The 13,052-nt window shown below is 47.6% G+C and overlaps 1 protein-coding gene across 8 annotated transcripts in view; it reads left to right on the plus strand.

The window, feature by feature from the left end:
- SRGAP3 (SLIT-ROBO Rho GTPase activating protein 3) overlaps positions 1 to 13,052 on the plus strand; it is a 245,807-nt gene that overhangs the window by 200,188 nt on the left and 32,567 nt on the right. For 2 of the 8 annotated variants that reach the window (XM_043886248.1, XM_043886254.1), the window contains exons 12-15: positions 1,691 to 1,777; positions 8,077 to 8,122; positions 9,247 to 9,307; positions 11,019 to 11,096. In XM_043886248.1, the coding sequence (XP_043742183.1) occupies positions 1,691 to 1,777; positions 8,077 to 8,122; positions 9,247 to 9,307; positions 11,019 to 11,096 (272 nt within the window). Of the gene's footprint in view, positions 1 to 1,690; positions 1,778 to 4,114; positions 4,218 to 8,076; positions 8,123 to 9,246; positions 9,308 to 11,018; positions 11,097 to 13,052 lie in introns of all 8 variants that reach the window. The other 6 variants (XM_043886250.1, XM_043886255.1, XM_043886249.1 and 3 more) reach the window with 5 other exon arrangements.

Genomic DNA, 13,052 nt, shown 5'->3' on the forward strand with positions numbered 1-13,052 from the left:
TGGGAAGAGGCTTGGAAAGCTCTGAGGTTTTCAGTTTACTGAGCCCAGGGTGGGAGACCAGGGACTCTTCAGAAGCTTAGTCTGTGCAGCTGTTCCTCTGGGACCCGGCAGTCTGGGAGCACTGGGATGATTCGTGATGCCAGAGGAGGCCCTCCCAGCACGTGGGCCAGCAGATGTGCAGGCTTACTTTCTAAGAATCTTTTAGAAACAAATTCCTTTTTTAAAAACGAATTAATTAATTAAGTTTATTTATGGCAAATGTTGCCTTTTTAAAAAAATTATTTATTTATGGCAGGAGAGTGTTGTCCTTTAAAAAATTTTTTTTTAAAAAATCTATCTGTGGCAAGAGAGTGTTGTCATAGTCCCCAAACACCAGAAGCTACATTTTACACCAAAGTCTGCAAATAGTGCAACAGATGGGGGATGAATTGAGCCATCCCTCACTTCTTCCTGATTCCTAGAACTCATGCAGGAATAGTGGTTCCAGCAGATTGTAGGAGAGATCTGTCATCAAACCCTTGGCGAGGTCCCAGGATGTTCCTTAGAGAAAAGTTGAGGGGTTTTGCTTTTTTAAAAAATAAAGTCCCCTGAGATGTTGTCTTCCACACCCTCATGGACCTAGGGCCTGGGAAATCCAAGCTAGGATTACAGACCTCCCACTTAGATACGCTGCACTGCACTGTACTAAGCCGTAAATCCAGCCATCTGCACTTTGGCCCTTGGCCAAGGTCAAAGGCAACTCTCTTAGTAAACTAAAAGCTTCCTCTTCTAAAAATCATTTTTAACTTATCATAGAGTGCATTGCTAGCTTGGAAGTATTTTTAAGATTAATCTTAAATGCCCCCGGTGAGCTGTTTCTACACTGTGGCCCTCTTTATTTCCCATAGTTTCCTGTCAAAGGTCAGTGTCATTTTGGATGATCGGTTGAACAGATCCTCTCAACAAGCTGCCGCTGGCCTTGTAGAGATAGACCAGTTTTGCACATGGGCTGCAACACGTTGTATTTTTTTCTCACACTTTAGAATGTTGTCTTAGAATAGCCCCAATTCATAATAACCCTGTAATTAGCATCACCGCCTTAATGAACATGAATTTGAGCAAACTCTGGGAGACAGTGAAACACAAGGAAGCCTGGTGCACTGTAGTCCATGGGGTCTCAAAGGGTCAGATACTATTTAGTGACTAAACAATAACAAAAAATTAGGCAGACCAGATACAATAATACACTTGAAAGATGTATAGTAAATGGCAAAGTCAAATGTAAACGTAAAGTTTGATTATGGATTTTCAAACCATTGACTGGGTTCCCTAACTTAGAACTTGCTGCAAGTCTGAATTAGTGGTGGAATCACTTGAGATTTCTTGTCTACAAAAATGCAACTGCATGTACACCCATGGGCAGCCTCCGAGAGCCTGACCACCATCCAACTATAATGTTGCTTCCATTTTGAATTTTGACTCCCATGTCTGTGAGGTCGTCTAGGAAAATCACCATCCTTTTGGTCACAGAATAATTTTGAGGCCAAGTTCTGTGTTGCTAATGTGTGTGAATTTTCATCTTGGTTGGAAGGCAGAAAGGGGACATTGGTCTCTGGTTTCTCTTTCTTCCTCTCCGTGGCTTCCTCTGTTCCTGTTTTCCCTGCCTCTCTCTCTCTCTCTCTTTCTTTCCTTTTGCTCTGCAACTGAGCAGCAGAAGAGATGGAAGGCTTAGGCTGCCCCACTTTCCTTGGCTGAGCTGCCCCTCTGCTCCCCACTTTGTGCCCCACCCAGCACTTCAGTAAGTCGGGATCAATTTGATGTCATGCGAAGTTGGGATAGCTACGTTTCCTTGTCAGAGATTCTGCTCTGTGCACAGAGTACCACACTAAAGGAAGAAATCCTGATGTGATTCCAACAGTCCTTTGCTTTCTGGATTGGGCAGGAGAAATTTTATAACTCAGAGGAAAAAAAAATTCCTTAGGACTTAACTTTATGAAATAAATTTTAAAGGCACCCTAGACTTTTTTTTTTGGTATTGGTGTCCAACACCTACATTGAGTCTCTACTCTTGTTGACCATGAGAGTTTAATAGATAATTTAATGCGATTGCTGGGTGTTCTGTGGTAAAACCCATTTCCCCACATCCACACTCACACCAGGACCTGGAGTAGGAAGAGCTGAATTCTATTCCTGTGACCTTGGGCAGGTTTCTTAATCTCTCAGTGGCTCATTTGCCTTATGTTTAAAGTAGGTTTAATAGTTCTTGCCTACTTCTCAGGGTTGCTGTGAGGATATCATGCAGTGTGAGATAATGAAATGATCGGACACGTTCAAAAGCAGAGACCCAAATCACCATGGGAACGAGGTGGCTCAGCTGCTACCCTCCGGTTATTAAACATAAAACCTATGGCCCCCCTGTCACATTTCTGGCACTCTCTTTGGCATATGTAAATTCAAAAGCAGATCCATCATAAGAAATACTCACTCTCACATGCCTTTATCCTCAAAAAAATAAGTAACTTGTGAAAAAGAAATGACATGGACTTAGCTAACCAAATTGACATAGATCCAAGATGGGCTCAAAATAACCTTGCCTGTTGTCTCTTTTCAACGTTTTGGTCTGTGCTGTTATTTTTGGTTCCAATGTTTGGGTGGCATGAGATTTGGATTCCACTGTGTCTTTGCCCATGCATGTCCTGGAGCTAGCAGTATTTGCTCAGTATTCAGACACCAAAAGGAAGCTGATCTGAGTTCCCTTGATGGTGGGGCTGCTGAAGCAGACAGGCGAGCAAGGCAGTGTGAGTCTCATCTCCTTGATGGGCTCCACAGCACGTATGATTTATTGCCCATTCACAGAAATCAATCAAGACATGGGGGGCCCAGGTCTCTGTTCGTCACACATGGACATTATCTGTGTTAGGCTGGGTCCCGCCTTGGTACCTCCCAAACTGTGAGCTAAGCTAGTTGAAAGTGAACTATGTCTCTTGGTTAGGGGTCTTCCTCCTAACCTTTAAAAGTCCTTTGACCTAGAAGGCTGGCAGCATTGAGTCAGGCCACTTGGGTGGTGAAAGGTGAGCAAATAAGCCAACACAGGCATATGCATGTGAGCAACTCTGGAAACCGGTTCAGTGTTTGTGGCCATCTCACTGTTGTTGGTGAACTGTGGTGTGATCGCCCCTCCCTGTGGCCGAGATGGATCGAGCACAGGGAATGGAGATCTTAAAGTCAAGCAAGACACTTTCAACCTGACCCCCCAGTCCTCTGCTGGCAAGGGTTAATGGAATGGATGAGTTTGGGCAGGATTTGGGAAAGTGCCCTAAGGTTCCATGACTGATCCAATGGGAAAAATCTTGGGCTTAGAGCCAAAGAGGCTTAGTTTGGGGCCTAGCTCTGCTCCTTCCCCACTCTAGGGCTTAGTTTAGGCCTCGGTAAAATGGGGCCACACATGCAGGGTTAAGCTGATGTTAAGTATGACAGTGAATTTGAAAACACTAACTGAAAGTGTACTTGACTAAAGGACAGGAGATAATCCTCACCCGGGGGCCCCCGAAGAAGCTGCAGCTGCCCTCCTGGCATCAGTTTCTTCATCTCTAAAATGAGAATAATAACTGCCCAGCTCTTAGATCAATGGAATAAAGATTAATCAAGTGCATTTGAAATGCTTAGTGGCATTAGGAAGATCAGTGGCCCGGTACATCGGGAGCTGAGACTCGGTGATGCGTTTAAGCCAAAACAATGAAAATTAACCCTTCCAATCATCTTTGAAAGTCTCTTGCTTTCTTCAGCTACAGGTTACATCTCACTCCTGACTCCCCCTCCATCTGGTTAGCTTTGCGGAATGACAGCCTCTGATTGGAGTTTCAGTGGTTTCCCCGACAGTGCCCACCACCCCCCATAATGTAGAATGCATTTGTGTTACATGCGCCTTGGTCCTGCCTGACACTGTGGATCCGTTAAGACACCCTTGAACATCCAGAGGCCTTCAGATGGAGCATTGGGCACCAATGCACTGGGGGTTCAGGCCTTCCATTTGCATTTTGTGTTCTCCTTCAGTCGTGGGTTACAATAGCGTCTTCCCCCATTGTATGTTTACCTTGGTTGCTTTCTTGATTTCTTTTGTTCCGTTTTCCCCTAGGCCCCCCTGTCTTCCCCCTAAACCACAGAAAATGAGGAGACCTAGGCCTCTCTCAGTGTGTAGCCATAAACTATTTAACGGCTGTATGGAAGCGTTCATTAAGGTACTTGCTGGGGAGCCACGGAGTCCGCGAACGTGCCCAATGTAATGGCAGCCTTTCTCCACCTCCTACCCTGGCCAACAGCCCTGCCCCGACCTACTGACAGACTGACATCTGACCAACCAGAACTTTCCATCTGGGCCCTGGGCCAGGCCATGTAGCTGGCTGGTCTTCCTGGTGGCCTGCTTGTAGCTTCAGAGGCACTTATGTCTCTGATCTGTGGCTTCTAAGAGTGCCTCCCCTTGCTTCTCAGCCCTGGCTGAGTGGGCAGTGGGGAGGGCTGTCAGTCCTGCTCCCCTGCTTGAGGAACTATAGTCCTGACCAGGCTGAGGGACAGTTAGAGAAACCCCCTCACCTCCCGTTGCACACACGTCTCCCAGGAGCAGACTGGTTGGAAGCAACAGAAAGGAAAACCCTGCGTTGTATAACAGTGTATTTTTACACAAGTGGTTTTTTTGTTTTTTAAGTTGAGAATAGACCAACAAAGGAAACACATATGATTTGTATGAGAGACAACCCTTCCACCTTGTTTTGCTTTTTGTGAGGCAGTTTGGGAGAAGGGAAAAGAGATGAAGTAGTCCTTATAGAATTCCAGGTTAACCCTTTACACCTTAAACTGAAAAGGAAGGTTTTCATTTCAGTGAGTTTCTCTGTTCTTGCTTCTCGGCTGCTAAGGGTGAAGGATCAAGCCATCCCAGATAGAACAGCTCAAGGCAAGTTAAGATGGTGATGGAGGTGGGAAGGGTAGCAGGTGGGAAATATCCTCAGGGCAGATGCACTCTGAACGTTACTTAGAGGAGCAGGAGGAAGGTCCCTGCCAGTTACTGGAAGCCCGCCACCATCTAACAAAGACACTGACTGCAGAAAATAAGACTCATGTGAGTCAGGAGAAAAGGCCCTGAAGGCTCCCAGGCCCTGCCTGAGACACGTTTGGAGTGTTGGAGGTTGCCTCTGCTCCAGCTCTCTCTCCTCCATCCCCAGACAGGGCGTTCACAGGACTTCCTGGGCAGGGAGGGTCGGCCTCAGGTGTGGGAGGGGGTGTGGGCAGGATCAGCCTGGGTCCCAGGACTGTCTCTGCCTGTGAACTGAGTTCTGGGAAAGGGAAAGAGGGACCGGAAGACCCCAGTTGGGGGTGCCCGAGGAGTGGGAAACAGCAGCCGCTGCTCTCAGATGCCTCAGAGGTGGGAGGCCTGGAGGACCCCAAAAGGCAGGGTGCTGCTGCTGCTGGGTGCAGCAGGAAAGGGGCACTGTTTGGAGGTGACCCCGAGTGAGCAGTTTGCCATCCAGAAGATCACGGGAGGAGAGGGCTGTGTCGAGGGCCCTTCCTTCATCCTCCCTCCTCGCTCCTACAAGACTTCCTTCTCAAAAAAATCGCACTCCAGAGCTGAGGGGAGACTGAGGCCCATTTGCTACTGTCTGCCCTCAAGGACCTTATTGTGTCACGCAGGAGGTTTTTGATGCAGAAAGCTGAATGTGGAAGATGATTCAAGATGAGTGCTTGGTGACTGATCGGTACAGAAATAAGTTCTGTGAGCACTCTAGACCAGGAAGAGCTGTGAGCATCGGGGTAGGGGCAGCATTGAAGGAAGTTTCGGAACACGGCAGAGGGGAGGATGGACAGAGGAGCTGCTGAGAGAAGGAAGAGAATGAGCGAAACCTCAGAGACACGGACCTGTTTTGGAATACGCTTAGCGCTTTGGAAACAGGCTATCTGTCAGGACGCTTGGAAGGTGCTCTCACCTGATGGCATTTGAAAGCAAAGGTGTTCTGTTTAGTGAAACAGTCTCTGAGTGGAGAACTCCTACATAAAATGTGTGACAATCAAGTCATCTGACTTTACTCCCCTGACAAACAAAACATCCAAGGGCGTGTTTGCCCCTTGGAAGACGTCAGTCCTTCTGAATCTATAGGCTTTGCTGCACCTGGTCAGTCTCCCACAAGCCTGCAACAAGCATCTTTGTCAGCGGTGCCAAAACCTTGTCTTTGAATGGACGGTCTTTGGAATGAGAAGTGTCATTCAGAGTCCAGCTTTGCAGCCACCGGAGCCACAGAATGGCAAGAAGTATAGGATGCGTTGGGCGCCAGGAGACTGGCTCTGAAAAGAGCCCCCAGAGAGGGACACCCCAGAGAGGGCACGTCCCTGGAATAAGAGGAGAGCTTCCTCAGAGGATAGTTTGGCTGAAACAGTTTGTTTGTTAAGTGATTGCATTTCTTTGTAGTCACATGTACTGGTACCACATATTATCAGTGCAGTTCAACCAGCTCTTCTGTGTGCCCTCTCTGAGCTCAGTTTGGGGCAGACTGCAGTAGCGGGGCCCCAATCTCAAGGATGGTTAACTCTCAGAAATTGAAAAGGCAGTGTGATGCACTCAGTCCTTCAACCTTTGTGAACGGAATTTACTTTGCTCTTATGATTACCCTGCTATGTGAAAGAAGATTCAGCATGAACTAAGAATCCCCATCTCTGAAATGCCAAACCTTTGAAAGGCTTGTCAGTATAATAACATCATGGAAATGCCATGATTGTGAGGGTTTAGAGGGACAAGGGAAGTTCCCTCGTGGCTCAGACAGTAAAGAATCTGCCTGCAATGCAGGAGACCCGGGTTCAATCCCTGGGTTGGGAAGATCCCCTGGAGAAGGGAATGGCAGCCCACTCCAGTTATTCTTCCTGGAGAATTCCATGGACAGAGGAGCCTGGTGGGCTACAGTCCATAGAGGGTCACACAGAGTCGAACACGACTGAAGCAATTGAGCATGCACGCACGTGAGTGTGTGACGAGGATCAGATAAGTAGCTCATGCCAGGTTCTAGAGCTCTGGCTGGCGCAGAGTAAGCACCAGGGAAGTGTCAGCTGCGAGTGCTGCCTGGGCTTTCCGGAGCGCGCCCACGGTCCCCACCTGACCATCTGTCACTGCAGTCCTAGGTTCAGGTGGGCTCAGCCAATGTAGGAAAATCCTAGCAGCTGAGACGCCAGGGGCTGGACGGGTGACACCGGGGAGGAGGCTCACATCCTCCTGATCCTCAGGCAGGGGGGTGGCCTTCCCCAGCAGCCGAGTGAGACACAGCACGCACCCCAGAGCCTGACCTGCTGCCTGTACGGGAAGAAAGAAGAAGGTAGTTCTCCCCTACAAATGGGCGGCTTCAGTGAAAGCAAAGGCTCTGCTTCTGTCTGCAAGATCGCCAAGGCGTTCTGACTGTATGGCCCTCCCTCACTTCAGGTTTTGTCAGTTTTGGGTTCCCTGAGGTTTTTTTCAGTGCCAGAGTCAGGGTCCTTGGGCAGAAGGAGATCAAAGTTGAGCGGGTACCTGGGACCTGCTGCCTCAGCTGTTGGGTGGGAAAGCACCGGCCACCATGTGAAATTGGAACTGGGCAGCTTGCCCTTGGGTCCTATCCAGAGGGCCCCTGAGAGACATAGTCTTGGTTACCTAAGAGCTAAGAGCGAGGTTCTCTGAGCTGACTGCAGGGACAGTCCCAGTAGACGCCTTTCTGTGGGAAGCTGGGTTCACCTTAAGGGGTGTCAGGTGGGCTCTCATTGCTGGTGAATAAACAGCCCCTGTGTTGAGGAGAAGGTAAACTTAAGGTCAGGGAAGGGCTTAGTGCTCACGTTCCTGCACTTTGACAAGGACTGAAAGAGGCCTCTTTGCCCTCTGGTGTCCAAGGTGGCCACCCTGGAAGGCTGGCCGGGCAGGTCCCTAGCTCCTGAGCCTCGCAGGCTGCCTGCCATCTCCCTGGCCCTTCACTGGCTGCCATTGCATTTCGGCGTTCCCGGACTCTGAAGGATCTGCTTACTCTAACTGATCTTACTCCTGCATAATCTTTTCTTTTTCTCCTGCTCTGCTGCCTGTTTATTTTTTGTTATCAGAGGAAGAAGAAATGCTCGAACCAGGAACCAGGTATTTACTGGAAAGGTCCGTCAGCCCCATTCAACTGGATGGAAACTGTCTTTAGTCCTGACATGTAGCACAGGGCCCACCTTGCCTGTTGCCAACGAGTCCACTTTATTATCCCCTCTGTGACTCTAGTTAAGGAAAGAATTCCCAGATGGGGTGTGGAGGAGCCACAAAACCATCCAATTTCATGTTTTTTTCCCCTGTCCCTTTTACATGAGCATACTAGAACATAAGCCTTCTGCTTCCTCACCTTCTGAGGAGGTTAGTATTTAATTTGGCCCATTTTAAAAAAGAGTTGTGTTGTTCTTGTTTCATTTTATTTTTTTAAGATTGTATGCTCTGTAAGTTGCCTTAAATAGCAGAACGGTCAACCAATGATGGAATCCAAAGGAAAATGATCCCTTGCCCAGCTCTCTGTGGCCTTGGGCCAGCCTAGGGAAATGTCATTGAACTTGACATTGACACCCCAGATACATGTGTTTAGAGCTGCCTCTTAGTCAGCCTTTCTGAATAAGGTGGCCACTCAGTGGTCAGTGGCTGACAATAATTTTTTCTAGAAGTTTTCCTTGTAATGTGTACTGTTAAACCAAGTTACCTGTCTGGATGTTTAGGTTGTTACATCATGAGTAGAGCTAGTCTTCCCTTCTCAGAGCTCAGAAGGACCCCTGGGGCCGGCCTTGCTTCTCCCGTAGTGTGCCCTTCTTCATGCCGGCAGCAGGTCCTACAGTCCTAGGCAGAGTCCTTGCTCCTTCCCTGAATGCTGGGAGAATGGAGTTGAGTTGGGACTGAGGGGAGTGGGAGGCATAGAAGCCTTGGAGAGCAGACTCTAGCTCTCTCCACGCAGTGGGCTCCCTCCCCTTCTGCCATGTGCCTGTGAGGCCTCCCGAGCCCTGATTTCTTCCCAGCTGAGTAAGGAGACAGAGCATTTCTTTAAAATTATCATAACTATGCCTTTTCTGCAATAACAGAAAACTTTCTGTTTTAACTGTTTGTGGAGACTTTAAGTTAGTGGTTCCTTGCTTGTTTTCTTACTAATCCGATGGTACTAATATTCTGGCTTGAGTTCATAATCTGTGTTTGCAGTGTCTTCTATCCTGTGGTGGTTGCCAAGTCCAATACAACTCACGACTTTTTTTCTTAAGGATTCAGGACAAGCTATACCACTGGTCGTCGAGAGCTGTATCCGATACATCAATTTATATGGTAAGCTTAATCTCAGGGCAGTGTTTCCAGTTCTTTCAACAGGTGCCAGGCTGTTCTCCATAAGAGATGAGATTCAGGTTTTCATCTTGGTAGATTCCTGCTACTGCTGTCCTTAAGGGAGGGAAAAAGCTCCGTAGAACAACTGCTATTCTGACTGCTGTCTGTTGAGCCTTCTGTGTTGGGGGGACTGAAGGTGGTGGTGAGAAGACCTGGGAACTGGGAACACTGAGGATCAGGGAGGGGTCACAGGAGAACAATATTAGTTCCTTCCTCACTCCCACCCAAGCCCAGAACGCTGCAGTTTTAGCACTGACTGAGGTTGACCATCCAATCGGCTAATACTGCTAGACAGTAGCAAGCTCCATGAAGGAAATAAGAGTGTCTGGGATTTGCTACATGGTGTTCCCAGCACTTAATGTGTGCCTCCATCTATTTATTTATTCATTCCTCCAAAAATATATTTCCAGAGTGCACAGCAGGCACTGTTTCTGACAATGGCAGCACAGCCATGAACAAGACAAGCAGGCTGCAAGCCCTGGTAGCTTACATGACCAATTAGAAGGGCAAGGGAATGAGTGAGCAGAGAGATACGTAGTCAAATTTCAGCTACTGATAATGCCTAAGAAATAACTAAGGGGATAGAGAATGGCTCGAGGAGGGCAGGGCTGACTTGGCTAAGGTTGTAAGGAGAGCCGTCTCCGAGGAAGTGGTATCTGAGTAGAAGCCAACCTTTGCAGTCCAGGTGGAGAGAATGTTTTGAATGTCAAGGCCTAATATGGGGAGCAAGACCAGCATGCCTGGACATGCTGGACATGCCCCAGCCAGGAGGATGGGGCAAGAGACCCAGGTGGTAGAAATTCAGCATTGGTTAACAAAAGAAATGAACGACGTTTATTGAGCACATACTTTATATACAAACCAAACTTTAAAGCCTGCCTTTAAGGGTAAACACTTCCGTAAATTATAATGTGGAGAGTTGTTTGCTATAGAAAACTGAATCTCAGGGAAAGGATTCCAGTCTTAATTTCCTTTTCAGATGAGCGAGGTCCTCTAATCTTGTCTTGTGGGTCACTGTTTTGTTGTTACTGCTGTGTCAGATAGCAAGGTCTGCTCTTCTTTATGGCCTTGTAGAAACACATTAAAAAATGAGATCGTCTTTCTTTAGTAAGTTAACCTTCCCCAAACTCCTCAATCCCAAGTCAGCATACACTCTAGACTCTAGATTTTCTTGAAGAAAGACAAAGTCTGTGATGGGCGAGGGGATGGTTGAGGGAGTGGTATTAATCATTCTTGTTCAAAATCTCTGTGACTGTTAAACCCTAGTGGCATTTTTTAACTCAGGTCAAGCTACCTGGAACAGTGCAACTGATGAACTTGGTAGGCAGTGTTTCACTACCCAGTTATTTGATTGAGCTAACCTGGGAGTTAAAGTGGAAGTTACTCACTGGTCCAGTGTTGATATAAATTTCTTGTTTCCTTCAAGCCTGAACAAGAGGCCATAGACATATAAAGCAGAATGTGGCTGAGAATTTGGACCAGCTAAAGTTCATTGTAAAGGCTCTTTTTGGGCTTCTGTTGGGAGATGGCCATTGGGAATGACTCTTACAAAGGATGATGGGAGAAAGAGACAAGCAGTGGGGAGAATCATCCATGTTCTCAGTGGTCTGATGAGTTCAAGGCATTTCCTCTTCTTTTTGTTTATTTCTTTTAGGACTCCAGCAGCAAGGCATCTTCAGAGTGCCAGGATCTCAGGTTGAAGTCAATGACATAAAAAATTCCTTTGAGAGAGGTAAGTATGAAGTGATCATCTCCAGCTTGTGTCCAGAGGAAGCCAGGGTGGGTATGAATGTGTTTATTGGAGCCAGTGTTGCTAGGGCAGCTTTTATCAACATCTCTTACCAGCTTCATCTTGAGGTACTTTACCTTGGTAGCTTGAAATCAGCCAAGGCGGGAGTTTATACCACAGAAATTGGGCAACACTAAAACCTTTTAATTTTTCTTTTTCCCCACTGTTGAATAATTACCAGCACACTTGGGTGACTTTCTCTGGTGGACTCTGCAGTGGTTGCTGGGGAAAGAGGGCTTTGCAATTATTATGCAAATCTGTAAAGGCTTCTGTGTTTTAGAAAAGTTGGAAGAATATAGATAATATGGAGTGGCTTAGAACGTCTTAATTCTTACTTTTTTTGCAGTGTTTTTGGCAAAGCTGTGCATTGGGAGGAAGAGATCATACACTCCCCCTTCCCCTTGGGGAGGTTACCTAGTTCCCACTTTGATATAAAAGCTTATCAGAAATCAAATGTCCACCAGAATGTGGCTTACTTGGTTTAGCCTCCCTTGGCCTCAGGATCCCTGATGGGACAGATGGCCAGTGGCAGTGTCTGTGCAAAGTCAGGACTTCATAGGGTCAGGAAAAGCTCTGCCATTTTGATACTAGTGCATATCTTGCTTCTATAGTGAAACTTAGAGCCTGGCATTTCTGTTCAAAGAAATATTTTCGAACATCGTGCATGAATGCTAAGTTGCTTCAGTGGTATCTGTCTCTTTGCAACCCTATCAGGCTCCTCTGTCCATGGGATTCCCCAGGAATACTGGAGTGGGTTGCCATACCCTCCTACAGGAGATTTTCCCAATACGGGGATCAAATCCATGCCTCTTATATCTCCTGCACTGGCAGGAGGGTACTTTATCTCTAGTGCCAACTGGGAAGCCGCTTCTATCATCATGTTCCCTGGTTATTGAACAAAGTCCATCCTGGGGAGGAAAGAAAAGCCAGTGTTGGGGCGTCCTGAGCAATACCTCTGCTGTAGTCTCACAGCATTTGGAAGCATCATCTCTCAATAGTTTATTCCTCAACTCTGACCTACTGCCTTTCTTTCTAAGTGGTTAAATACCAAGTTTGGTCTGAGGACCCAAATCCCACACCTGTTTCCTCACAGAACACCACTTCCCAAATTACAAAGCACTTTCTTACCCATTCATCGATATAATCCTACAAATAGCCTTGGAAGGTATATACTTTGTCCCTGATGGTTGTGCTCTGAGCAGGCCTCTCCCCGAAGCTCCAGCCCTAGAATTCTCCTGACTTATTGCCAGGTCTAGATTCACCCTTGCCCTGTCCTCCTGCTTCTATCCTGAGACCTAGCTCCAGGGTGGAGGAAACACCAGCCCTCATCGCCCCCAGCGCCTAGCATCCCAGGGCACTCTGGCTTGGAACTGGGTGTGGAGAGCAGGGTTTGGCTGGATGTGGCTCTCGGTGACCTCCTAGGGTCTCAGGAAGCTTAGGTTTTAGATTCCACTCCAGGATCTGGGGTGCTTAGAACCAGAGAGCTCCAGAACTGCCCTGCTCCATGCTCCTACTGAAGCATTTATTCATCCACTCAACAAGCCTCCATTGAGCCCTGCGCTGCACTCAGTGATGGACTGGGGCCTGGAAATACAATAGGAACAAGAGACAAGTCACTGCTAGCTGGGAAGGTAAACAGCACGATCAGTGCAAGGATGGGGTAAGTGGTGGGTGAGAGCCATGAGCTCAGCTTGGGTGAAGGGGGAGGAATAGCAAAGCCTCAGAAGGCTTCCTGGAGGAGGGTATGCCTGAGCTGAGGCTTGAAGAGTAAGAGTCAGGGGAAGAGTGGAAAGGGCATTCCGGACCAAGGGAACAGCATGCGCAAAGCCCACCAAGCAAGAGGTATCCTCCCGGATAGGACTGGAAGTTCCTCATTTCCCTGCGCTCCTCTCGGCATCG

Source organism: Cervus elaphus, chromosome 24 (genome assembly GCF_910594005.1).
Source record: "Cervus elaphus chromosome 24, mCerEla1.1, whole genome shotgun sequence".
NCBI classification, from domain to species: Eukaryota; Metazoa; Chordata; class Mammalia; order Artiodactyla; family Cervidae; genus Cervus; species Cervus elaphus.